Below are 27,489 nucleotides of genomic sequence, written 5' to 3' on the forward strand. Positions count from 1 at the left end.
GTTCGTTACTAAGTTAAAGGCTGATTTGCCCTTCCTGATTGCAAATGAATAAAACATTCCCAGAGGCTCGGAGAGATGGGCAACCTCACAAAAAACTAGCAGTTGTACTTCGTATTTCAATAATTCAATGGCAAGTCATAAAAAGCATTTGTCTCTAATTATTGTTTGATTTTAGGAAATAAATGGCAAGCTCTATACACCGTGGAGGCGGAGGCCCCGTCACAGAGTGTGAATGATGGTCCGGTTCCGGAGCTCCTGAATGTACTCTTGGGCGTGGCTGACTGCAGTCTTTGGCGCCTCTCGGGGAGGCGGGGGGCCTTCCACCAGCTTCACGAAGTAATGGCAGTACACCTTCTCCATGATCCCAAAGCGACCTCTGCCATGGTATCGAATGCGTTTCAGGTACTGGCCTCGCCCTGAGGTGGACTCAGCTAGACAGGGAAGAAAAAGAGAATTGTAGGAAACGACCGTACTCACAAGGCTACATAGCTTAATCCATTTAGTACTTTGTCCTTCCCCTGACTTGACTCTGTGACCACAGGAGCTCTCTGGCTGGCTAGGGCAGGCTTGTCTCAAAACACGGGTGCCCTGAGTACCTACTGTGGACCAGGCTCTGTTCTAGGTGTTGGAGAAACAAGAGTGAACCAGACTAGCATGGACCCTGACTCCAAGCCAGGCACATTGCAGAGGAGAGAAGACAAACATGTCATTTTAGTTAGTGACAGGGACTATGACTAAAATACAAGTGACGTGACAGACATGGGGAGCAGGGGGCAATTTCAGAATGAGAGGGGGTGACAAGGGGCATCCTTGAGGAGGACACACTGGATCTAAGGCCAGGTCAAATCATCCACGCAAAGACCTAGGGGCAAGGTGTCAGGGCAGAGGGAACAGCCAGCACAAAGCCCAATGGTTGGGACCATGCTTGGCTGTTTCAGGAACAAAGAGAGGACCATCCTATTGAAGCACAGGGAGCAAGGCAGGGAGTGGTACAAACAGGGGAAAGAGACCAGAAATGCAGGCAAAATTACATGGAGCCCTGTGGAGTGAGGTAAGGCGTTCGGATTTTACTCTACTTGTGACGAGGAGCCCCTGGAATCAATGGCGCACAAACACTGGCCCCGGAGCTGGCTCCATCAAATGAACCTCAGGAATGTACTTTAAATGCTGACGCTAAGATCCCATCCCCAGACACTCTAATTCAGTGCGAGTGAGGTGGGCTGTGGAAATTACATTCCACGTGACCACCACCACTCCCACCCACCCCCACTCGGTTCCCGGACAGTTTTAGGAACTCCGGCCTCACAACCACCCCCTCACCACCCACTCCCCATTCTGCATGTCAAAGCTTGACCAGGTAAAATGTGAAGAAATCTGGTACAGAAGAAGGCATCTGTTCACCCACAGTAAATGAGAGTACTAACCAGCTTTTGCTGTTTTCTGAATTTATTGATATCTATTTCTTTAGTTAATTTAATAAGCCTTTTGAAAGGCAAAACCTATAGACCACCTATCGGTTGAGTCCACTGCAGCACTCCCCACGTGCACAGTCTTACTGTGCCGTCACTGCACACACCAGGGGCTGCACCAAAGTGCGCCCCAGACAGCCTGCACTGCAACCGGCCCCAGGATGGCCTCGGCGGGAGCGGACTCACTCTGCCAAAGGGACAGCTAAGGCTCAGGGGATTACAACTGCCCAGGGTCTCAGTAAGATACGGAGAGCCACTGCCCCTATATCACCTTCCTCTACAGGGCACTGGGGAAATGAGTTTGAGAATTTCCAAGGCAGTCACAAGGTACAAGCTTTCCGTTATAAACAAGGCAAGTCAAGGGGATGTAATGCATCACGAGGCAACGACAGTTAATAATACCGTACTGCATATTTCAAAGTTACCCAGTGCATAGAAGTTCTCAAAATATGAAAAAAAAAGTCTGTATCTATGTACGGTGATGGATGTCAACCAAACTTGGTGATCATTTCCCAATATATACAGACAGCAAATTACGTTGTGCTGCTGAAACTAATATAATGCTGTATGCCAATTACACCTCAATAAAAAAAATTTAAGAATTTCCAAAGAGAAAGCAGCATTATACAAATCACTTTATAAGAAAGTGTCCCCCTGGACCCACCCGTCAGGAGGAAACCTACAAATGAGAACGGTGGCGCTGGGAAGAGTGCGGGAAACTCCCACAGAGCATTCCGCAAAAATGATGGCTGCTTCTACCACAACTGCTGCCCTACCCAGCGTGATCACCAATCTCCGAATGCTCTCGGATAAGGAACACTACTCCAGTGAAAGAAGTTTCCACACAGCTAACAGTGCAACACTGCACATTTCACAACACAGCCATCAGCACTGTCAGGTCTACGCTGACTACCGTTTTCCTTCTTCCCCCAAACACCAAAGAGTAGATTACCTGCTAAATGCCAGTCATGAGTGCATCCTCAGGCCATAAAATATCATGTCTATCTTTATGGCACATGATGCCATCATTTTTTATGTCAAAGCAAACATAAACTCTTCTGGAACACTAAGATGCTGTAATACACCCTAGTGTGAGAGCACAACACAGTCTCTCCACAGTCGGCGTGAACTCAGGACTTGGAGTGTAGATTGCAAACTGGTTTTTGGTCTCCCCTCCTTGAGTCTTTTCTCCACTAATTCTGCACATCAGGGGTTTCAAAGTGCATTTGTATGGAACCATTTCAGTTAACACGAAGCAATACATAGAAGCCCACTGTCAGGCGGGTCTCTTCCAGCTGAAATATGGGTGGGGACAGATTCAAAACCATGCCATTCATTCACCCAACAAATATTTCTGAGCTCCTGCTGGGTGCCAGGCTCCATCCTGGGCTCCAAGGATGTAATAATGAACAAGATCTCAAGAAGCCTTTCTGTTTGAACCGGCCCCACCCCTGGAGGCCACACAGCACAACTTCAAAACCATTGCTTACAGTTAAAGCACTGCCTTACTAACATAAAGCTCTTAACCAAAAACTTTCTGTGGTTCTCCTTTGATATGACTTTAACCAAATGCCACAGGCTGCCATGTTCACCTCTCTGGCACCTAGGCCCAAGCCACCCTTTAATTCTACCTATTCTCAATAGAACACTCTACTTCCTCACACTACTCTACTCAGCGTACCACCCGGCTATGGCCCCTTGCAAACCATGCACCTTTGCTCACGGGGTCACCTCACCTCGACAGTCATCTTTTCTCCTGAAAACTCTTTCAGATCCCCCAGAGCCTCTCTTCAACAGTCCAATTTTTGGATCCACACTGACCTCCTCTTCTCTACACCAATACCATTTATCTCTATTACTCTTTTTGGTCCCAAACCATGTAAGTGTTCATGTTTCCCCTTCTTCAACCAAACTTCTACTCCTTTTGTATTGCCCCAGAAGTTCAGGCTGCACAAGAAATAGAAATGACTTTAAAATATATCCTCTGCTGGCCTGGCTGGTGTAGCTCAGTGGATTGAGCACAGGCCTGCGAACCACACGATCGCGGTTCAATTCCCAGTCAGGCCACATGCCTGGGTTGCAGGCCAGTTCCCAGCAGGGGACTCACAAGAGGCAACCATATATTGATATTTCTCTCCTTCTCTCCCTCTCTAAAGACAAATAAATAAAATCTTTAAAAAATATATATATATCCTCTGCTAATATCATGTTTTCAATACAGACATCTCCGGTAAGTTTGCTCAAATTCTAAAATAAGTTCCACAGTTTTCCAAGAACACACAGTACTAGGAGTGTACATAGTTTTGTCCGACTCAGAACAATCCATGCATCCCTCCAAAGGGCTACTACTGCCAAAGAACAAAACAGCATATGCTAAACGTTGGAAATGAAAGACATACCATCACCTAACTGGGTGCACAGTGTGCCCACGAAAGGCACTCAAAAACCTTTTGAACGAAAGAAACATTAAGACATCTCAAAAAGGAGAACAACCTTCTAAAGGTAATGCCCAACAGAAAACATGGATTTAAAGTAATGTCAGTATTTCTATTACTAGTATTTAGGGAAACGAGAACCTTGAGGGTCTAACATTAGTAACCCTCCCACCCCGCCTCACCACTCTCAGCCCAGAGGACTAACTTACAAAGTCAGTCGATCAGTTTCTCTAGTGAGTTGCTCTAGATGCTGTGAATCACCAAGCTGTGACATTTTATTAGTCCATGTCCACTTGTTAAGGCTATTCACAGTGTCATTTGTCATCATTATAAGTTTGAAAGGGAAATGAACTTTCAAAGTCTGTGGTCGTGCAACACCAGGTATTAGCTTTAGACTGATGACAGGCACTTGACGGAATTACTGTATAATGAGAACATATGCTACCAAAGAACACTTCTTAAAATACCTATGCTTGCTTATTTCAGGTGCCAGAAAGAGCCGCTGCTGAGATGAAATGGTAGCCGACAAGTAGCCAGTCTTTCAAAATCTTAAAAGAAGTCTATGGAATAAATTGTCTAGGCCTTTCCGAGAACACGACACCATTTGATAGTTACCTACGTTCTATAGGTTAGAATCACTAGGGTAAATACCCAGGCCTCTCCCTAGGGTTTCAGATTCAGTGAGTCTGTGGTAAGGCCCTGGAATCTGTATTTTTATTTTTATTTTTAATAGTTTATTTATTTATTTTAGAAAGAGGGGAAGGAAAGAAGAGAGAAAGAGAAACATCAATGTATGGTTGCCTCTCGTGTTGCTCCCTACTGGGGACCTGGCCCACAACCCAGGTGTGTGCCCTGACTAGGAATCAAACTGACAACTCTTTGGTACATAGGCCAGCACTCAATCCACTGAGCCACACCAGCCAGGGATGGAATCTGTATTTCTGACAAGAACCTCAAATGATTCTCATCAGGGAAGTTTGGCAAAACAAGGATAAAATGTCTCATGCCTCACAGTAAGATACTTCATCTTCCTGAGCATACTCATCTCTTTTTCACCCATAATGAAATCAGGCAATAAAATACTTAGCAAATGAGTTTTTAAATCATAAGACAAATCCAAACTACCTGCCCAACTTAAGAAAAAAGATTTTTGCCCTGGTTGGTGTGGCTCAGTGGACTGAGCATCAGCTTGCAAACCGAAAGGTCACTAACTGGAATCCCAGTCAGGGCACATGCCTGGGTTGTGGGCAGGGTTGTGGGCAGGACCCGTAACTGGGGCCTGCAAGGAGCAACCAGCTGATGTTTCTCTCTGCATCAGTGTTTCTCTCCCTCTCTTTCTCCCTCCCTTCCCTGCTCTCTAAAAATAAATAATAAATCAAATATTTTTTATTTATTTCTTTTAGAGGGGAAGAGAGGGAGAGAAATACCAATGCATGGTTGCTTAGCATGCATCCCCTGCTGGGAACTGGCCTGCAACCCAGGCATGTGCCCTGACTAGGAATCGAACCGCAATTCTTTGGCTCACGGGCCTGTGCTCAATCCATGAGCTACACCAGGCAGGGCCAAATTTTTTTTTTTAAAGAGAGATTTTTCACACAGGACTACATGAAAAGAGGGTGCAGGTAGGGCACATATTTTTCAGCAGAAATGTACATAAGGAAACCAATAAATTAAAGGCCTACATAGGATTGGTTAAGTTTATTTTTGCTAAATGGCAACAATGGATGCTGCTCATTTATTTAGGGGGACAGGATTAAGCTCCTCACCTTATCTTTCTCTACTTCAATTATTAAAGTGGACTTAAAGACAAATTCTATTTCATTTGTGTCTGAATCCCATTACAAAGTGTTCTCTATCAGCTAAGAAGCCCACACATTCCTAAGAAACAGAATAAAACTAATTGAATTTGGCTTGTTATTCGGCCACAGCACAGGAAAGGTCACCAAGGGGTCTAGAGTACACACACGCTCTCGCTCTGCATCCGTGTCATCTCTTCCAGTCATTCCGGGCTCTCCCAGGGTTATTTACTCCCGCTGCTCCCAGAAGAAAATGCCCATGACTAACTACTACGGCCCTGTGTCTTCTGAGTTGCCATGTTGATTTCCTTCTGCATGCATGCATGTACCAGAAAATATCTAGTTATACAAGTTTCAGCTTTAAAATAAGATATCTCAATTGAAAATCTCATTTGAATTTCAGAAGTTGCTGTGGTTGCAGCATTGATTCCAGGTGAGCTGAGGTAAGACTTCCACTGAATGAGAATAAGTATCTGCACTATACAGCAGTTATGTCACAAAGCAGGATGCAGACTTTTTTTACTCTAATTATTGAGAACTTGTAAGATACAACTAATTTCACCCATAATGATTCAGCCTTTTTTCCTCTATTCGATTAGTAGCTCCCTATATCTTGAATTTAAAGTATCTTCAGATAAAATAATCCTTCTTTATGAAGGCTTGCAGATGGAAAAACTTTGCTTCGACATCAACATCTCTGTTTGATTACCAAACTGCTGAGGTTAGGAGTAATTGCTGCTGACGTGGGGGAAAAGCATCAACTCCACTGCTGTTCCACTTTACTGTGGGCTTGGGAGGGGCGAGAGCTCTGTAATAGATGTTGATGTCTTTCTGGAAAAAGAGCTGTGTGAAGGTATGCTACAAAAAAAATCTCTTATATTCTGTACAAACGCTCCCCAAAGCACTCCGCTTACACGAGTTTAATTTGACGTGGAACAAGCACACAGAACCAGCACACAGAACCAGAGACGATGCTTCGGAACGGAACGCCAAAGGGCGACAAACGCATCCGGGTCATCGGAGTCTCCCAAGGCCCCTTGATGTTCACAGTTCAATGGATGTTTCACTCTGGTAACTGGCAGGTTAACTTACAGGGCACCTTTGTAGATTAGGCACCGGGCTCGGCACATTACAAATAAAGATTTTTTTAAGTTCACCTATGATCCTTTTATTTACCTTCTTCAGGTTGAGAAATAATTCACTTAAAACAAAATTGGTTATGTTCTCTCTTAGTTTTATTATGATTAAAGGACCACTCTGTGTAACATCTCGGTATCTATTATTCAATAATTATGGGCAGTAGGTTTTGTAGCCCCGGTTTCATTAGAGAACAGGTAACAATAAGGCAGTAAGGTTGTCACCACTTATGACAGATTAATATAAGCATGCTGAATGCTGAAGAGCAAGCTATTACCAGCAATTTTCACTGGCAAACCCAGTCCTAAGTAATTAGATAACAAAGACTATTTCTAGATAAAGAACTTGGCATTGCTGCTAGAGGAAATGGTCCAACACTAAAAAATTTAAAGATCTTACCTATGTATAAATTGGATCTGAATTCCACATTGTGGTCTCTCACCGCCATCTCTTGTGCTTCTAAAAGAATCTTAAACAAGGAAAAGAAAAGTATTTATACGGCTGACCCGGAACTAAAATGGAATTAAATTTCTCATTTCTTGTTATCTCTATATGACTGCTAATCACATGCCTCCATTTTATAGTCAATTTTAAAAAGAGAGTATCAAATGACAATGGCACTAAGGAAAACGGATACATAAGTTTGCCTCCCTCAGACGAGAATTGCAAGTATGAGGAACTCAGCCCGCCCAGCTAAGTTTGCAATGGCGTGTGCGCGGTGAGAGAGGAGACAGCAGTCCTTGTGGCAGCACCCTTGGTAACGAACGTCATGTCTTGAGTCCAAGACTGGCCAAAAAGTTCAAGAAGCTCAAGAGCTAAATCTTTCTGAAAATACTTAAACTTCAGATCCACCATAACCATTAACAACATCAGACAAGAAGAGAAAATAATACTAAAAATTTCCTTTAAGAATTATTAAATTTAAACTCCATACACATTTTGAATTCAGTCAACTTCCTCAAAAGCACATTTTTAAAAATAGGGCAACTGTTGTCAGAAATAAGAGAAACCAGATCTTTCACTCCTTTAAAGGTAAAAGAGCTCAGAACAACCTGGGTACATAACAGATGCTTAGTAACTGCATTCTGAATTGAATTAAATATAGTCATTACAAGGGAACTTCTTAGAAGCCTGAATCCATCAATCTTAACCATTCACTTACTAAACTAGAGGATAAGATCTGACTTTGGGTGAGAGATTTAACTGAGGGACAGCAAATAATGCTGATATTCCTAGATGTCTTCAAGCCAGCTTTTCGAAACAAGAGCTGGCGCAATTACCGTCAGCACATTTATACACAGAATCAGCCACGTTTAGAGCTGGGTCTTCAAAGATCATCCAATCCAATCCTACCTAGTTTATAAATTAAAAACAAAAAAAAACAAAAAAAAAAAACAGGACCAGCCCTGGCTGGTGTAGCTCAGTGGATTGAGCACTGGCCTGTGAAGCAAAGGGTTGCTGATTCAATTCCCAGTCAGGGCACATGCCTGGGTTGCAGGCCAGGTCCCCAGTAGGGAACACATGAGAGGCAACCACACATTGATGTTTCTCTCCCACTCTTTCTCCTTCCCTTCCCCTCTCTCTAAAAATAAATAAATATAATACTTTAAAAAATGAAATAAAAAATTAAAATTAAAAAAAAAAAACCAGGACCAGACACATGAAGCGTCTTGCTGATGGTCACAACAGAAATACCAGAGCAACGACCAGACTCCAGGTCTCCAGACGCCCAGTCTCATGCTCTTTCCACTCGACTAGTTAGAAAATCATCAACTCTCAGCTGTGGAACTGACCAAAGAAAAGTGTCCTAAAAAATATATTGTCCTGACCAGCATGGCTCAGTTGGCTGAGTGTCATCCCGCAAAGTGAAAGGCTGCAGGTTTGATTTCCCATCAGGGCACATGCCTGGGTTGTGGGCCAGGTCCCCAGGTGGGGGCATACAAGAGGCAACCAATCGATGTTTCTCTCTCACATTGATTTTTCTCTCGCTGTCTTTTTCCTTCTCTTCCCCTCTATCTAATAATAAATAAAATCTTTTTAAAATAAATAATATGTCAAGCTCCAAACCACTAAAAATAAAATGTATCACTATCACTTGAAATATAATCATCTGGTACAAATAAAAGTATCTCAGGAAAAAATGCTTCAAGCACACCACATCCCAAAGGTATGAGAACATTAATAAAACTGAGCACCTAAATCTGTATTCTACAGCCTATGCATTAACACCCAGAAACTCAGAATTGAGGTTGAGCTTAACACCTGCAAGCCCCCCCTTGCACCAAATCTGAATTTACCTCTTTAATTATTTGGGCTCCTTTCTTGTCACTGAATTCCAATTGAGCCAAAGCCTGGTCAATGGACATTCCTCGAATCTAGAGTTAAAGGGTGGCAGACAAGAAAAACAGATTAGTTTACAAAGTCAATGTTCTCTTTTCAATGAAAAGAAAAGGCCTTACGTAGCCTAACTTCTAAAAATAGCTAAGTAGTTATAAGTCAATTATATCCCAATGAAACTGGGGAAAAAATTTTAATTAAAATAGTTCACTAAATGCAGGCAGAAGAAAAGTTTGAGAAGGGATGCCACCCTCGTTAAGTCATAATCAAGCTTAAACATGTTCATCATAAAACCTAGACTGGTAGTAGTTCAATAAAAGTAAGAGAACGGACATGGCAGAGAGAGGCCACGGTTGGCAAGGAGCACGCTGAGCACTGAAGGCAGCCCTTTCTCCTACGGGATAAATGCATCACATGCATTTTTGCTATGCTTGTCTCCATTCATCCCGACATTTCATTTTAAAAAAAACAAAAAAACCTAACTTAGCAACAGTTTTAAAACAGGCTGAATCAACTGTTACAGGTGAGTAAACCTGCTTTCTGGATTCTCTGGCTACAGCCAAATTCCTGGTGCCTTTGTTCTAAATATCTACACATTCAATGTGACATAGTTTCTCAGAAGAAAGGTAAAAATTAAGCAAAATTACTCATCTCTGGGCAATCATCTTTGGATTACCTACTAACAACTGTCTGAACATGCAGTTATACTCCTTCCTTTTTAGAGAAATTGTGGCAAATTTTTTTTTCTTTTTCAAATCCTTGGGGGAAAGTCATAGCTTAGCTTCTTTTCCTAAGTATTACATGGTAATGGTCATTTTAGCTTACCAATTTTGCCAAATACCACATCTTGTCTCTGCTGTACTTTATTTGTCTTCGACAATGATAAATTTCCTGCCAGACAGAAAAAAACCTCAGCAAGTTTATACCAACAAAATAGTAACCTACTGTTATAAAGTTCTGACTTTCTATGCCCAATACAAATGCTGCCATAAGAAATAAAAACTTTATTGAGATTCTGCAGATTTCTTTTCCCTAAACAAAGTTATATATTTTCCAAAGTCACACTATGATCAAAAACAATTACCAAGGGAAAACAGAAACTATAAAATTGCTAGTTTGTGCCAATATTTGCTATATTTTTATCCAGAGAAAAAGTAAAAGATTTAAGTGAAAATCATTTTTACAAACATTTAGTTGGTGAACAGAACAAAAACAAAGGTCCAAGACAAAAAGACTTCACTGTCAGTGAAGAGAACAACTGCAATGGAGAAAATAACCATATTTGTAGAAAAGCCAATTTTCTGGGCACTTGGTCAAGAGTACCAGATCAAGAGTACCAGACTGGGTACCAGTCTACCTGGGTTGGAATACTCGTTCCAGCACTTATTACTAGAGGGCCCCGGCTACTTAACCTCTCTCTGCCTAAATTTCTTCTTTAAAATAAAGGTAACAGTACCCACCTTCAAAACTATGAGTAAGGACTAAATAAAACAGTCTACATTAAAAAGCATCTTACATTGCCTAGCACATGTTAAAATCTTAGTAAATGTTAGCTTCTGTCACCTTCTATTTACTATGGTAGGTATATCCTATTCAATTTTTTTAAATCAATCATCCATTAAACAATGTATAGTTTACAAAGCGATTATCAAGCCCGTTACTTCATTTGATCTGGCACATTGAGTTGGGAGGGTAAACATTTTACAATCCTCTTACGAAGTGGAAATAGGAGAAACCAAGGGACTCAGCTGGGACTGCAAAGCCCGTGAGAGACAGAGCCGGGGCAGAGGTAAGCGCACCCTGTAGGAGGTACGAGAGTGTTCCTGCCGCAAGGTGTGGTGGGGCACATCTTTGGAGTCCCCCTCCGCCTCCGAAACCCACATCGTTTCCATTCCCACATGCTATTAAATAACCCACACAGTAAATGAAGGAAAGTTAAACTAGAACATGATGTGCAAAATAGTTATTCAAATGAAGTACAATTATGAATGGTCTAAATTATGAAACATATGAACCAGTAACTACATACTGCCACTTTGAAAGAATTGGAAAACATTTGTTAAGGCACGCAATAGCAAGGACACCTCAGAATTTTCTAACATTCTGACTCCCGCAGGAAACTTTCAAATGCCTTAGAAACAGCAGTTTTCTCCAGTGGCCACCTTTTAATCTGTAGCAGATTTCATCTGAGTTGCAATAGAAGCTGACAGGCTGAAAACTGTAGCAATACCCTAATTACATTTTCAGCAGTAAAGTGTCCTGGGGAGCACGGGCAAGGAAAGAAGAACTGTCACGACTGATAATATTAATCTGCAAAAATTAATACACTCAAAAAAACCTTTTATATAAAAACCTTTCAATTCTTGGTATCCCATGGTGGCCTATCTTCAAACCTGAATTGCATATGATTATCTTCAAATTGTGTAAAAAGAATACTATAATCATGGGAAGAGCACGGGAAAAAAGGAACTCAAGAGTTTACAAAAAAGAGGAAAGTTATTCAATCACCCTCTTCTAAAACTAAAAAGCTCAACATTTACTTCAGGCAGGTGCAATGTCTAAGGACACTTTCCAAAGGAAAAGCAAAGACTCCGTAAATAAGCCTAGCATGCCAAATACAGTGGCAAAGCCGGAGGTCAGAAGGCCTGGTTAAATACCACTGATAGTAACTAACCATGTGGGACATAAGGTACAGTCAGGGCATAACACATGAAACAGCGAACCAACAAAGCAAAAGTAAGTCTAAGTCACGAAACATCAAAGCCAGGAACTTCTACAGAAGTTAATTTATTCTCAAATGCATATAACTCAAATGACAAGAAAAGTGTTACCTAATAAAAGTCCCTGCAAGAACTTTACGGGAATCCACAGTAATAATGGATAAACAAGACTATTTATCAATACTTTAATTAACCCATGAATTGAAAATGTGGCTGTTAAGGAAATAGTTATTCAAACAGTTTTGATGTGCAGTGTGGGGCAAAGGTAGGTTTACAGTTCATATGGAAAATAAAACAATAATAAATAACAATACAAGAATAAACTGTTTCACATACTCAGCTGTAAACCTACTTTTGCCTCATGCTGTAGTCTCACTACACTTTTTTAATTTAACACAGCCTTTTTCTCAAAGAGACTACGAAAGCAAACTCAAGCCCAAATTTAAAAGTATGACTATTTATAAAGAAAGTGTATTAATTTCTGCCTTATTTTCTTTACCATGATGAAACTGCATATAAGTTAAGTCTACACAGGAAACTATATTATTTGGGGATTTGTGCTAGCTGAATTAGACAGGTGGTCTTAAAAATAACGAGAGTAGCCTAAAACATGTCTAAACTGGTGATGTTCACTTTAACCTATGCCCCTAAGATGTACTCGGTACCCATCCACTATTATTTGTTCAACTATGTATATCGATGCTGAAGATCAAAAGGGGGCAGAATGGAAAACATTATCTGGCCCTCTGTTAAGTTAGAAATAAAGCCAATTTTTAAAACGTCTGCGATGAGCAGACTGGCAAATCCAAGGGGGCAATGCATGTGATGGCCCAATGTATGAACTATGTGGCTAGATGAGCAAATTATTTTCTGTTAATAATGTGGGTATTCATGAAGGGCAATAATATTTTAGTCATAATAGGTATTAGTGGTACACCAGTGTCAATTTACTAAATACTATACATATAAAGTCAGAAAATGTTAAGGTATTTTCCAAAAGTCCTCAAAAGAATTACTCACTAAAACAAAATCTGTGCAAAAGAGAAAATCAAATTAGGTTCCTCAAAGTGCCTATATAAAATCAAGCCAATGTCTTCACACAGGCACTTGTATAATAATGAGGAGAAATGATACAAAAAAAGTAAATCAGGGACTTCCAGCCAACATGGAGGCGTAGGTAGACACACTGTGCCTCCTCGCACAATCAAAATAAGGACAACAACAATTTAAAAACAAAAACCAGCCAATACTGATAGAAAATTGAACTGTATGGAAGTCCGACAACCAAGGAGTTAAAGTAGACACATTCATTCGGACCAGTAGGAGGGGCGAAGATGGGCAGCCGGGACAGAGAGGGGTCAAAGCAAAGCAGTGGCTGGCGGACCCAGGGGCGCAAGGCAGCAAGCAGACCCAGTGAGGATAGCGGACAGGCGCAAGGCGTCCGAAAGGCGGCTGGTGGACCAGAAGGTCCCACATTCGTGCACAGATAAACCAGGTGAAACTGGGGAGCAGGACGGACCATGCAACCTAGAGTCCCAGCACCAGGAAATAAAGCCTCAAAACACCAATTGAAAACACCTGTGCGGGTTGAGTTGCTGAGAGAGACTCCCAGCCTCACAGGAGAGTTCATTGGAGAGACCCACAGGGTCCTAGAATGTGCACAAGCCTAACCACCTGGGAACCAGCACCAGAAAGGCCCTGCTTAGGGGGAGCAGGAGAAGTGACTGAAATCTGACAGAGAGCAGAGCAAGTGCCATTGTCCCCTCTTGGACTCTGACCCCACATACAGCATCACAACCCAGCAACTGGGTGGCCCCACCCTGGTGAACACCTAAGGTCCCGCCCCTCACAACCTAACAGGCATAACAAGATAATAAAAAAGACCCAAACAACAGAACAGATTAAAGCTCCAGAACAAATACAAGTAAGCAACGAAGCAATAGCCAACCTATCAGATGCACAGTTCAAAACACTGGTGATCAGGATGCTCACAGGATTGGCTGATTTTAGCCACAAATTAGACAAAAAAAAAAAATGAAGGCTACGATAAGTGAAATTAAGGGAAATGCACAGGGAACCAATGGTGACAGAAATGAAACTGGGACCCAAATCAATGTTGCAGACCAGAAGGAAGAAAAAAATGACCAAAGAGAAAAATATGAAGGAACCCCCAGGACATCTTTAAACGTTCCAACATCTATATTATAGGGGTACAAGGAGGGGAAGAGGAACAGCCACGAGTGGAAAACTTATTTGAACAAATAATAAAGAAGAACTTCCCCAGTCTGGCAAAGCAAATAAGACTTCCAGGAAATCCAGGAAGCTCAGAGAGTCCCAAAGAAGTTGGACCCAAGAAGGAACACACCAAGGCACATCATAATTACATTAGCCAAGATTAAAATGAAGGAGAGAATCCTAGAAGAAGCAAGAGATAAGGGGACAGTCACCTACAAAGGAGTGCCCATCAGACTGTCACCTGATTTCTCAAAAGTGACTTTACAGGCAAGAAAAAGCTAGAAAGAAGTATTCCAAGTCATGAAATCCAAAGACCTACATCCAAGACTTGCTCTATCCAGCAAAGCTTTCATTTAGAATGGAAGGGCAGATAAAGTGCTTCTCAGATAAGGTCAAATTCAAGGAGTTCATCCTCACCAAGCCCTTATTATATGAAATGCTAAAGGGGCTTATCTAAGAAAAAGAAGATGAAAAATATGAACACTGAAAGGACAGCAAACTCACAGTTATTAACAACCGCACCTAAAATAAAAGCAAACTAAGAGGACAGCTAAATTGGGAGCAGAACCATAGAAATGGAGATCACATGGAGGGTTAGCAACAGGGGAGTGGGAGGAGGAGAAGGGGGAAGAAGGTACAGAGAATAAGTAGCAGAGATGATAGGTACAAAATAGACATGGGGGAGGGCAGGAATACTATGGAAAATACAGAATCTAAAGAACTTGTGACACATGGACATGAACGAAAGGGGGAGAATGGTGGGGGAGGGGTGTGCAGGGTGGAGGGGAGTGAAGGGGGGAAATGGGACAACTGTAATGACATAATCAATAGGTTTTTTAAAAAAAAGAATTTAAAAAAAGGATTCAAATGTTCCCATCTTGTTTATGCTATTACTACTTGCTTAAACTTTTTAACAGATGTAAATACATTCAACAGAAAATTCACATTAACCTGGAAGTTAGGCATACCTCAAACAAGAGCCATCACAAGCAACTGAAGAGGGTAAAAGAATTCTGAGCAGCTAGAAATAAGATAAAGCTTAATTAAATTCAAACCTTAGGTTCAAAGGTTTATGAATGACCAAGTGTGTCTATATTCCAATATAAAACATTGGAAAACCATATCTGATTTAAATATTGGCCAATAGTTTATAAGTCATTCATGCCAACTCTTCATGCTCCATTATCAAGAATTCATTAGGAAGCCCTGGCTGGTGTGGCTGATTTGGGCACTGCCCTGCAAACCAAAAGGTTGTTGGTTGGGTTCCAGTCAGAACACGTGCCTGGGTTGCAGGCCAGGCCCCCAGCTGGGAGCGTGCAAGAGGTAGCCAACTGATGTTTCTCTTGAGCATTGATGCTCCTCTCCCTCTCTTTCTCCCTATCTTTCCCTCTCTCTAAAAATAAGTAAATAAAATCTTTTTAAAAAATTCATTAGGAATCCTCTTGGAATCAAAAATCAGCAAGTCTCAAACTATTAGCTCAGTTTTAGAGTCAAAGCCTCCATCCAGGAAGTCAAGGAAGGCAGACAAATACAATCTTTTTAAACTTCCAAAGAGATAAACCTAGTATATTTTCTTTATCCATTCAAGAATCATGCCAATAGCTGTATATTTTTTCTTTTCTTTACATGGAATAATAAATCATTGCTAGCCACATAAGAGTGAGAATCCTTCATCAGAATTTAGAAATTGGCCCTGGCAAGTGTGGCTCAGTTGGTTGGGTGTCATCCTGCAAAGCAAAAGGTCACAGGTTTGATTCCTGGTCAGGACACTTGCCTGGGTTGCAGGTTCAGTCCCCAGTCAAGGGCATATGCAGAAGGCATCCAAACAATTGTTTCTCTCCCTCTCTTTCTCCCTCCCTTTTCCCCATCTCTAGAATCAAGAAAATAAAAAAATACTTTTTAATTTAGAAATTAGTTCTACCCCAAACTTACTGCTGGTCTCCGAGGTTCTCCAGGCAGTTGTGGAGGATAAACAATTTTATTCTTCTTCTCCCATCTTCGAGAAATGTCAAGAGAAGCACTTGTGTGGATGTGTGACTGGAGTAAAACACTCTGAGATGAAAGAAGCCTGTAAAACAACAGATACTTAGAATCTTTTTGCAGAGTATCTTCTCAACCATCTCAGTTTCATTTTGACAGAAGCTACTTAAGGATCACAAGTGGAAACATTCTAGATATATTCACTAATAGAGGCTGCTTTTACATAAAATAGCACAAAGAGCTAGTTTATTGAAGGTTAAGAAGAGTGAAAAGTTAATAACTTGTATAAGTCAAATAATAAATATTCACCCAAGATCTCTTGCTCTCACTAGCCAGTAAGTATTTTTTCTTTTTTTTTATATATTTTATTTATTTATCTTTAGAAGGGGAAGGGAAGGGAAGAAGAGAGGGAGAAAAATATCAGTGTATGGTTGCCTCCCCTGTGTCCCCTGCTGGGACCTGGCCTGCAACGCAGGCATGTGCCCTGGCTGGGAACTGAACTGCAATCCCTTGGTTTGAAGGCCCGCGCTCAATCCACTGAGCTACACTAGCCAGGGCATTATTGACTGTATTATAAGTCAGCCCAGCTCAAAAGCAGATTTAAAGAAGACATAATGGATCCCTGACCTCACATGTGGATTTCCCCAACTTCGTTGTGTAAGAAGACAAAGCATCATTTTACAATCCCTAAGAAATTGATGGATAAAACCACCATGATGTGTGTCCCAATGGAAGAACATACCACCTACTATCCATGAAATAGTTTTTCCACAAAAAAATGAACCTGAACTGATCAAGCCTCTAGATTCAATATAGGAAATACAGAGACAGGGGAACATACCAAACATCACCAGGAGAATGCACTCAGCAAAATACAAGATTCACAAAACTCTAAAAGACAAAAACCCATTTTCTCCAACAAACTATAAGCAGAGGAGTAGGGGGAGAGAACTGAACAAAGAACCAACAAACTAAGAGACTTAGGAGAAATCATGCATTTTGATGTGTAAACTATTATCAATGGTTAAGTAGCTACTTAACCATTGGAAATTTAAATGTTAAATGAACATCTGATTCTCCTCTATGAGATATGCAGTGAAATATTTATGGAAACTACACAGGGGCTGGAATTTGTTTCAAAATAAGAAGCTGTGGATACAACAAGATGAGCCATGTGTTAATAATTGTTGAAGTTGAGTGTGGGGTTCACCACATTGTCTGCTTCTGTGTACATCTGGATATACCCAAGTAACACACCAAACTTCAGTGTTCCTCTACTGCCCATAATACAGAACCTGAACAAGACACAGAAGGCCTTTCCTAATCTAACCCCAAGCAGGCCTTTCTGCTTATTCATTGTATGACCTACTATCCCACCCACAAAGCCACAAAGACACTATTTATTCCCTGAATAAGGCATTGCTTTTGTGCCTTTACACTTTTGCTAACACTGTTTTCTCCTCCCTCATTGTCTCCTGAATGAAATGCTTGTCCTGCTTAAAGTTCTACCTCAAATGTCACCTCGGTGTGAAACATCACCTAGTTCTCCCCCCAGACAACCATTCCCTCAACTGTCTCATCCCTTGTTCTCGGCAGCCACACAGCAGCGAGCTGGACCACCGCAGTGTAATAAACTGGCTACGGTCCAGTGCGTGCTACAAGGGTACAGATCTGAGCACCGTAGGGCAAGTGTGACATCCTCCATGTCCCAGCGCCAACGACAACACTGGCAGATGGACAGCGAGTAAATATCTAACCCAAACTTCAGAATTCAATGTTGTTGTGCGTGGGCAGGTTCCCACATGACATATGCGACTGGATGACATGCCCGGCAAGGCCTTTGTCTGTCACCCTCAAATTATTCAGACTACAGAACTTTTTAAATCAAACCTTCTTCTAGTGGCTCATTTCTCCTACTCTACCTCAAGCAATCATTTTACATCCTAATACTAAGATCAGTGCCATCTAAGTACCTGTCAAAATTTGTACCTTGCCCATCTGCATTTAAATTCCGATGTTTTAAATGAAAAGCACATAACTAGAACACATGATGTCAAAAGGCAGGATTTCCTAATGAAGCCAGGTGATGAGGGCAGAGACCATGGAGTCGAGCAGACCCGGATCTGAATTCTAACTCTAATTTACTAAGTGAATGATCTTGGGGAAGTCACATGACTTTCCAGATCTCCTTTTCTCAACTTTAAAAGGAGTAATAATAGTAATCATTTCACAGATTTCTTCATAAGCTCAAATGAGATGCTGGAAGTTAAATACTTAACCTGACACTTACTAGGATTCAATAAGTTTTACATATTCTATTTAGAATGAGGAAACTAATATTTCATTTTGTTGTTGGTAGATGAATAATTAATGTGCCATATCCTACAATGTCTGAAAGATGATAAACACTGATGGGTAATATTAATTTATTTTTTTAAATATGTTTACTGATTTGAGAGAACAAGACAGCAAGAAAGAGAAACATCGATATGGGAGAGAAACACTGATGTGAGAGAGAGACATTGATGACTGGTGTCCTCCCACACATTCCCCAACCAGGGACGAAATCTGCTACCTAGGTATGTGCCCTGCCTGGAACCAAACCCCAACCTTTTGGTGTATGGGATGATGCTCCAAGCAACTGAGCCACATGGCCAGGGCACTAATATTAATTTTAAATTAGGCCCTCTAAAGAGTTAATCTCTCCTGTTCTCAAAAAAAAAATCCCATGAACTGTAAACTTTGTATTACACAATTTCAAATCTTCTCATGTTTACAGCCATGTTCACATGTCTCCACAAAGCAGTAATCAACTTTGTGTGCACCAAGTCCGTTACCTCTCTAGGACTCAGTTTCTTTGTCTGTGAAAAGAGGAACTGAACCCCATCATCTCCAGGGTCTCTCACAATCCACTCCTGTCTCCACTCCAATGGACATGGGAAAGGCATTTTGGTCATCTGAATGACCAAGTATATATTTCTTATAAACCCCAGTATCATAATCCCCCATATCTAGCACAGTATCTTACACCCAATCCTCAATACAGTCAATGAACTGATTATGATGCTTAATAAATTAATCACACTTTGAATTAATAATGACAAAGCTTTATGGGTGCCTATAACACTGTCAGGCTCAAATTGTTCACTAAATGAATTATCAAGTAAATACAAAACTACTACAACCAAATTATATTATTATTCCAAATTGGGTACTTAATTCAGAGGACTGGCTATAGGAAAGAGGGGTGGGGTGGATGGAGGGGGACAAAAAGGAAAAAAGATTGGGACAATTGTAATAGAATTCACAATTTTAAAACCCGAAGTTCTCATGTGCCCTCTCCTGGCCAGATCTTAGAATAACACTAAATTTAAAAATACATTATGCAGCAATCAAAGTAAAATTGAAAATAAGACTAATTCAAAACTTGAGGCTTTTATGACATCTTTTGATGTGAGAAAGCTTATGAAGGGGTCACTTGAGAAAACAAACTCAAGAAAAGCAAGTTAGTGGAATTTTAAAAAATGTGTCATGGGTTATTGCTACTGTTTTTTTATTTTAATATATTTTATTGATTATGCTACTACAGTCCCATTCCCCCCCTTCATTCCCCTCCACCCTGCACACCCCCTCCCACCCACATTCCCCTACCCTTTAGTTCATGTCCATGTGTCATAAGTTCTTTAGCTTCTACATTTCCCACACTACTCTTGGCCTCCCCGTCTATTTTCTCCCCACCGTCTACGCTACTTATTCTCTGTACCTTTTCCCCCTCTCTCCTCCTCCCACTCCCCTGTTGCTATCCCTCCATGTGATTTCCATTTCTGTGGTTCTGTTCCTGTTCTAGTTGTTAGCTTACTTTGTTTTTGTCTTAGGTGTGGCTGTTAATAATTGTGAATTTGCTGTCATTTTACTGTACATGTTTTTTATGTTCTTTTTCTTAGATAAGTTCCTTTAACATTTCATATAATAAGGGCTTGGTGATGATGAACTCCTTGAACTTGACCTTATCTGAGAAACACTTTATCTGCCCTTCCATTCTAAATGAAAGCTTTGCTGAAGCTGGAGGTCCTTGCCTTTCATAACTTGGAATACTTCTTTCCAGCCCCTTCTTGCCCGCAAGGTCTCTTTTGAGAAATCAGCTGACAGTCTGATGGGAACTCCTTTGTAGGTGACTGTCCCCTTTTCTCTTGCTGTTTCTAGGATTCCCTCCATCACTTTTATTTTGGGTAATGTAATTATGATGTGCTTTGGTCTGTTCTTCCTTGGGTCCAAATTCTTTGGGACTCTCTGAGCTTCCTGGACTTCCTGGAAGTCTATTTCCTTTGCCAGATTGAGGACGTTCTTTATTATTTGTTCAAATAACTTTCTCACTTGTTGCTCTTTTACTTCTCCTTCTGGAACCCCTATAATTCGGATATTGGAATGTTTAAAGATGTCCTGGAAGTTCCTAAGCCTCTCCTCATTTTTTTTGAATTCTTGTTTCTTCATTCCTTTCTGGTCGGATGTTTCTTTCTTCCTTCTAGTCTGCACCACTGATTCACCAGTTTTCTTCCCATCACTATTGGTTCCCTGTGCATTTTCCTTCATTTCACTTAGTATAGCCTTCATTTTTTCATCTAATTTTGTGACCAAATTCAACCAATTCTGTGAGCATCCTGATTACCAGTGCTTTCAAGTATGCATCTGACAGGTTGGCTATCTCTTGGTCACTTAGTTGTATTTGCTATGGGCCTTTTTTTTTTTTGTCTTATTATGCCTGTCACGTATGAGAGGTAGAACCTTAGGTGTTCACCAGGGTGGGGCCACCCAGTTGCTGGGTTGTGATGCTGTATTGGGGGGCAGGGTCAGAGAGGGAACAATGGCACTTGTTCTGCTCTCAAGCTTCATTTGCTTCACTCTGAGGGCACTGTCGGACCTCCGCAGCTTCCCCCAAGCAAACTGGGCCTTTCTGGTGCTGGTTCCCAGGCGGGTGGGCTTTTGCCCTTTCTAGGACCCTGTGAGTCTCTACAACAAACTCTCTGGGAGAGACCCTGGGAGTCTCTCCCTGAGCCTCAACCGACACAGGTGTTTTCAATTGGTGTTTTGAGGCTTTATTTCCCAGCGCTAGGACCCTGGGTTGTGCAGTCTATCTTGCTCCCCAATTTCACCTGGTTTATCTGTGAGCAAATGTGGGACCGCTGCCCGGTCAGCCAGCCACCTACCTTGTGCGCAGTGCCCCGCTTCACAATCACTACCTTGCTGGGTCTGCCTATTGCCACCCTGCACCCGGGGTGCCTTACGCACTCAGTGTCACTGCTTCTTGTGCCGCGACCCCTCTCTGATCAGCCGCCAGCCTCAGCCTGACCTACCGGTCTGGATGAATGTGTCTATTTTAACTCCTTGGCTATCCAACTTCCATAAAGTTCAATTTTCTGTCAGTTATGGTTGTTATTTTGTTTCTACATTGTTGTCCTTATTTTGGTTGTGCGAAAAGGCACAGTATGTCTACCTACACCTTCACCTTGGCCAGAAGTCTGTTTTCCAACAAACATTAAATTTTAAGTCTGCTCAGAGCTCCAGTTTACTGTTAGCATTCTAAAGAACCAAAATAAGTCAAATCTCTTTCTTAAAAAAAGCACTGAAAGCCACTTACCATCAATTTTATCATTTTGTAATTCAAGTGTCATCACTAATAATAGCCTTTCATTTACTAGGAATCTCAAATCCCATTAACTTTACTGAAGCTTAGTAAAGTGGGTGAAGGTGAGGAACTGTGTTCTTTCCAGAGCACTTGCACATACAACGTACACACAGGTGGCCCGCAGTAAGTGAAGCCACCAGAGCCCACGCAGAAAGCAGGTGGTAGACTGAAACTAGAATATGAAGCATTTCCTTGCTCTCATTATTCCAGTGTTTCCTATCTACTAATACTTGAGAATTAAGTCTGAGTATCACCTCTTGCTTACTGCCCATAGCCTATAGGCATTGAAGAGTAGTAGATATAAGCCAAATTTTGGAATTAGGAGTTAATTCAGATAAGATAGAGACCCTGAAACTTCATAAAGTCACAATTGAAAGAAAGAACTCTTACTATTTACTACTCAAAGTTCATTTTGAAATTCAGAACAAAGTATACTGAAATCCCAAGTGAAGACAAGACTGGCCTCAGGCTCAATCTTAAGAATATCATGCTATTATATTCATCAAGGTAAAAAACTCTTTGCTCCAAATTTACTTCTGATAACATTAGATTAATCCCACACTTGAGACTGAATTAAAGAACAGCTTCTCTTTTGCCTCATTTAAAATTGAAAACAGTGGGCTGATGTGATATGCATATTCTGATAACTCAATATAAGTTATTTTGTGAAAGTCAAGGACAATCAAACAAGGAAACAGTGTTCACAAACAAAAAAAATAAATTCCAGCAACTTTGGACAATGATATGCTCAATGTCTCAACCTCTGTACCACTGACATTTGGGGCTGGATTACTCTTTGTGGTGGAAGGCTGTCCTGTGCTTCGCAAAATGTTTAGTAGCATCCCTTACCTCTACAAACCAGATGCTAGTAACAAATGCTGCGTCAGTTGTGAAAAATAAAACCATCTCCAGACACTGCCAAATGCCCCCTGGGTGGCAAAATTGCCACTGGTTATTAGCTAAAGTGACAGTAAAAAAAAAAAAGAAAGAAAGAAATGAAAAGAAAAACAGCACTAATTTTGCAAAACAGGAAGCCTGGGCTCTGTCCCGAAAGGTTCCCGTTACTGCATCATACATGCGTGGGTGGGTAGGAAGCCAGATTTTCTCACTATGTAAGTTAAGGTTGACTCAATGGCTAAATTTTACACTTTCATTCATAAACCCTGCCTGGCATTCCTATTATATTTGCTGTGTCCAATTCTTCTCCTTGCTCCTACAAACAAGTATCATACCTCTTCTTGCTAGTCAAACCTCCATGCCTCCTCCCTCATCCTCATCTCAATGGAGAACCAAGTTTATTTAGCTAAGAAAATCAAACAAGCTCCCACCACCTAATCCGTGCACCTACCTGCATCCATGCCCATAGTTCCTTACTACCTTCTCTTGTTACTATGCATGAAAAGTTTATGCCCTGGGACCACTCTCATCCCTTGCTCTCTAGATCCCACTCCCACCCACCTACTCAAGTTTATTGCTCTGGCAATTCTTCCTTCCCTCTCACCATCAGCAATGTTTTTCTCTCTACTGGATCATGCCCCTGGCAAACAAATATACTCCAACATCTCCCAACTTAATACCAACCCTCCCCTAACCAGGTCCTCCAACTACTGCCATAAAACTCCATTGTGTGCTCATTGCACAGCAGGCAGCACCACTGCAGCACCTCACGCATCACAAACAGATGCTTATGCTTGTGATTTCATGATCTCCTGGACTGAAGATCATGAAATCACAAACACAACTATGACTGTAATGTGCATTTTCCTGAGAAGATGCTCTGTGGCTTTCCTCATATTCTCAAAGGGGCCTGTGATCCAAATTTAAGAACCATTGTTTTAAAAAGCAAGAAATCACAACCCTTCTCACAGAGTAAGATTTAATTAAGAGAGCACAAAATCAAAGTGGTTGTCAAATCTTGTTGGTCACGGAAATCAGCATATTGAAAGCAAAGATGAATAAAAACTGGAGATAATTTTTACCCTTTACTTTGGAAAAGTCTCTTAAGAGTACCTTAACTAAATAGAAAGGTAGGCTAATTTATGTTTCAGTTTCTTACCTTCTTGCCAACTGTTATACAAAAGTGGGGCAATAGAGCCCTGGCTGGTGTGGCTCAGTGGATTTAGCACTGGCCTGCTAACTAAAGGGTCGCTGGTTCAATTCCTAGTCAGGGCACATGCCTGAGTCGTGGAATGAGTTCCTAGTAGGGGGCTGCATGAGAGGTAATCACACTTTGATGTTTCTCTCCCTCTCTCCCTCCCTTCCCCTTCTAAAAAAACAGAGAAAATCATTTGAAAAAGAAACCGGGGCAATAGATAAAATCTATATCCTCATCTAAGAGTTCAAGTGGTTAATGATTGGTTCCAGCATAAACATGTGATTCCACAGAAAGAGCTTCATGGCACCACCATCCCCACTGCACCTCCACCGTGCCAGGCACTGTACTAGACATCTCATTACTAATTCTCTTCTAACGCTCACAACCACCCTCTAGCGTAGATATCACCCTCGTTTTGTGAGCTGAGGACACTGAGCCTCAGAGACATTAAATGATTAGGGACATCTGTCCTTGGCAGAGACCACCTCTGACTTCTGCAGCCCAGTGTTTACCTGAATATGGAGATCACATGGCTGTTGTAATTTTCCCACCAAACTGCTAATTCATGATATTTCCAACTTGAATTTTCTTGTGGAGATTTTTAAACTATGGACATCACAGTCACTAATGCCTTCAAGCTTTACACTAGCCCTTCATTTCCAAACACACAAATGTACTCTTCACTCTATTTGAACTTAAGTACCCTCTTCCCAAAGAACTCGCCAGAGAAACCTCTTCTGGGCCATTCACTCTGTCCCTCCCATGGTGTGAGAGAACACTACTTGAAGCCAGAGAACTTTCTTGTTTAGATCCCAGCTTGCTATGTATTAACTATGCAACATTTAGTAAGGCACAAAATTTCTCAATGCATCCATCAGTAAAATGGAAGACTTGGAATTTAAAAGTTAGAAACTATCAGTCTACTACTAAATACAGCCTACAGAAAAGTTTTATCTGGTTAGCAGCATTTTTCTTAACCCAGTTCAAACCCTTTACATGACGAACACACTCTAAATTTCTATTGCTACAGGCCCTACCATACTCTCTCATTTTACATAGCCCATTTCTCCTAGTTCATTCACTTCTAGCACCTGTATGCAATTAGTTTCCTGTTAGTGAATTAGATAATCTCTAAGATTTTACAATTTTCATGACCATACCTTTCTTAGTTTTCATGTGATCATTTCCCTGTTAGAAAGTCCAGAACAAGGATTCATAAAATTACATAATTTCAGAACTAAAAAGAGCCTTAAGAGATTATCTAGAAAAATCCAACCATCCTTTAGGACACAGATGAAAAGACTGAAGCCAAACTGCTTAAGTTACTTAGCTCAGAGCTTCCCAGTTTAAATCAGTCAGGACAATCCAAATTAACAAACATTAAGAAAATCTTTATTCAAGACCCTATGCTGGAGCTACAAAAAGAAACAAGAACTGACCCTACCCATCCAGGGGCACTGACACACACAGGGAGCGACTCTTCAAGGCACACATGGCAAAAGGAAGGAGGAATCAGTCTCATTCATTTTTAGTGAGACCTGAGAAAACCTCCTGAAGGTGAAACATTTGAATAGGGATTTAAATAATGAGCAGGACTGCTGTTACAGACAGGAAGTGAGAGGCAAGAGGCATATAACTACATGAAAGGCCAAGAGGCAGGTAACTGCACAACATAAGCAGAAGTAAGCTAATCAGCGTGGCTGGGGTGCAGTGATAGAAGGTAGCCTAAGACAGCAAAGTGCAGACAAATCCTTATGGCTGTACCTCCTACGTTCTTCATGAGCATACCTCTTCATCCCTTTTAACCAACGACTTAGGACAAAGCTTAAAAAATTTAGAAACTGAATAATTGTTTATTGATTTCACTTTTTTTAATTTATTTTTTAATTTTTATTTATTTATCTTTAGAGGGGAAGGGAAGGAGAGAGGGAGAGAAATACCAATGTATGGTTGCTTCTCATGTGTCCCCTGCTGGGAACTGGCCTGCAACCCAGGCTTGTGCCCTGACTGGGAATCGAACAGCGATAGTGTGGTTCGCAGGCCTGCGCTCAATCCACTGAGCTACACCAGCCAGGACAAATGTTTATTGATTTTAGAGAGAGAGGAAGTGGAAGGAGAAAGAGACATGGATGTGAGAAAGACACATTGATTGGTTGCCTCCCGCATGCGCCCCAACTAAGGACAGAAACTGCTACCTAGGTATGTACCCAACTGGGAATCAAACTCCCAACTTTTTGGTGTGCAGGGCAACGCTCCGACCAATTGAGCCACACTGGCAAGGGCTCAATAATAATTTATAATGATAAAAACAGTAATAGCAACTAGCACCTAGTGAGGGATTATTATACACCATGCACTGTACCAAACATTTCATATGCATCATCACATTTAATCCTCACTCTAAAAAACCTATTAGGTAGGTTCTAATACTCCTTTCATCGCCTACTAGAACTGGAACTTAAAAAGGATAACTTTCTCCCAAAAGCTGAAGTAGATTTGCACCCAACTTATCTGTCTCCAAAGCCTATATAAACCAAAATAAAGGCTAAGTAATGCAGCAATCAGAAAATTTGCAATCGATTATCAACTTCCAAATATCAGTCACTGTGCTGCAAAAGGACAATAAGAAGGGAGCTTAAAAGGCTTCTCTCCAGCCCTGACCCACCTGCATTCCATAACCTTAACCAATGTTTCTGTCCTGAGGTCAAAGAACAGCCTAGAGAGTAAGTATAAAGCTTCAAAACTTCCTAACTGGGGAACCTTAGGCAACTTATTTTACTTTTGAAATAACTTTACTCCAAGTTCCTTGTCTGAAAAGGGGGTACAGCGGTATGAACACTACACAGGATGTTATGAGAATGAAATAACGTTTAGAAAGCGATGTACACTATACCAGGCACGCTGTAAGCTGCGGCTGTCCATAACAGTCCCTGCTCGAGTGGAAATGGTACTACAGCGGTAACTAGGGAAGCTGGACGCTGCGACAGGGCTGGGAGACTCTATCCGTGTCCAGGAAGCTCGGAAGAGACTGTTTAGAACACACATGACGATATCCCTTGGGGAACAGGTAATCCTGACCCCCTGAGGGCTATGCAATGAGGCGGCAGAATGATGAGGTGACAGCGGACTTGCTGTCACCTCCGTAGCCCCAGAGCCCGAAGCACAGTCCGGCATGGAGGCTCTTAGTAATTGACAGACTGGTAAGAAACCTCGGGCCCTTCCGCAACTCTGAGGCGACTTACCCCAAGGGCAGCGTTCCTCGCAGATTCTGCACCCATAATGCACCTGTAAGAGCAACACAGGCATCAACTCAAGACTCCCACCTCCACTCCTTTCTACCGCCCCTGAACCACTAAGAAGTCCTCACCCAAGCGTGCTACAGCCGCCGCCGCCATCTTCCTCCCACCCTCTACGGAAGCCTCCGAGCTCAATCCCGCTCTGGACGAGACGCACGCGCAGTTCCCCGCTCTTCCTTTCCAGTAGAAGACTCAGCAGTCCCCGCACCCGCGATGTTGTCATGGAGACCACGAACGCGCGCCCGGCGCTTCAGCTGTAGTCAGCCCAGCCTGGTTTGGGAATGAATGACTTAACAAAGGCTGAAA

General features: G+C 41.6%; 1 protein-coding gene across 2 annotated transcripts; it reads right to left on the minus strand.

Annotated features, from left to right (window-relative positions):
- Positions 1 to 135: 135 nt before the first annotated feature.
- Positions 136 to 27,318, minus strand: MRPL22 (mitochondrial ribosomal protein L22). Of its 2 annotated transcripts, XM_037044828.1 has the most exons (7): positions 27,255 to 27,318; positions 27,130 to 27,172; positions 16,062 to 16,197; positions 10,000 to 10,065; positions 9,135 to 9,212; positions 7,237 to 7,306; positions 136 to 431 (listed from the first exon to the last, which is right to left on the minus strand). In XM_037044828.1, exons 1-7 carry the CDS (start codon positions 27,280 to 27,282, stop codon positions 220 to 222), a joined length of 633 nt encoding a protein of 210 aa, XP_036900723.1. In that variant the 5' UTR covers positions 27,283 to 27,318; the 3' UTR covers positions 136 to 219. The 2 variants fall into 2 exon arrangements, with proteins under 2 accessions (XP_036900723.1, XP_036900724.1); XM_037044829.1 differs by lacking the exons at positions 27,130 to 27,172; positions 27,255 to 27,318 and adding an exon at positions 16,419 to 16,455.
- Positions 27,319 to 27,489: the final 171 nt, after the last annotated feature.

Source organism: Sturnira hondurensis, unplaced genomic scaffold, assembly GCF_014824575.4.
Source record: "Sturnira hondurensis isolate 20B ecotype Veracruz unplaced genomic scaffold, ASM1482457v3 Scaffold0004152, whole genome shotgun sequence".
NCBI classification, from domain to species: Eukaryota; Metazoa; Chordata; class Mammalia; order Chiroptera; family Phyllostomidae; genus Sturnira; species Sturnira hondurensis.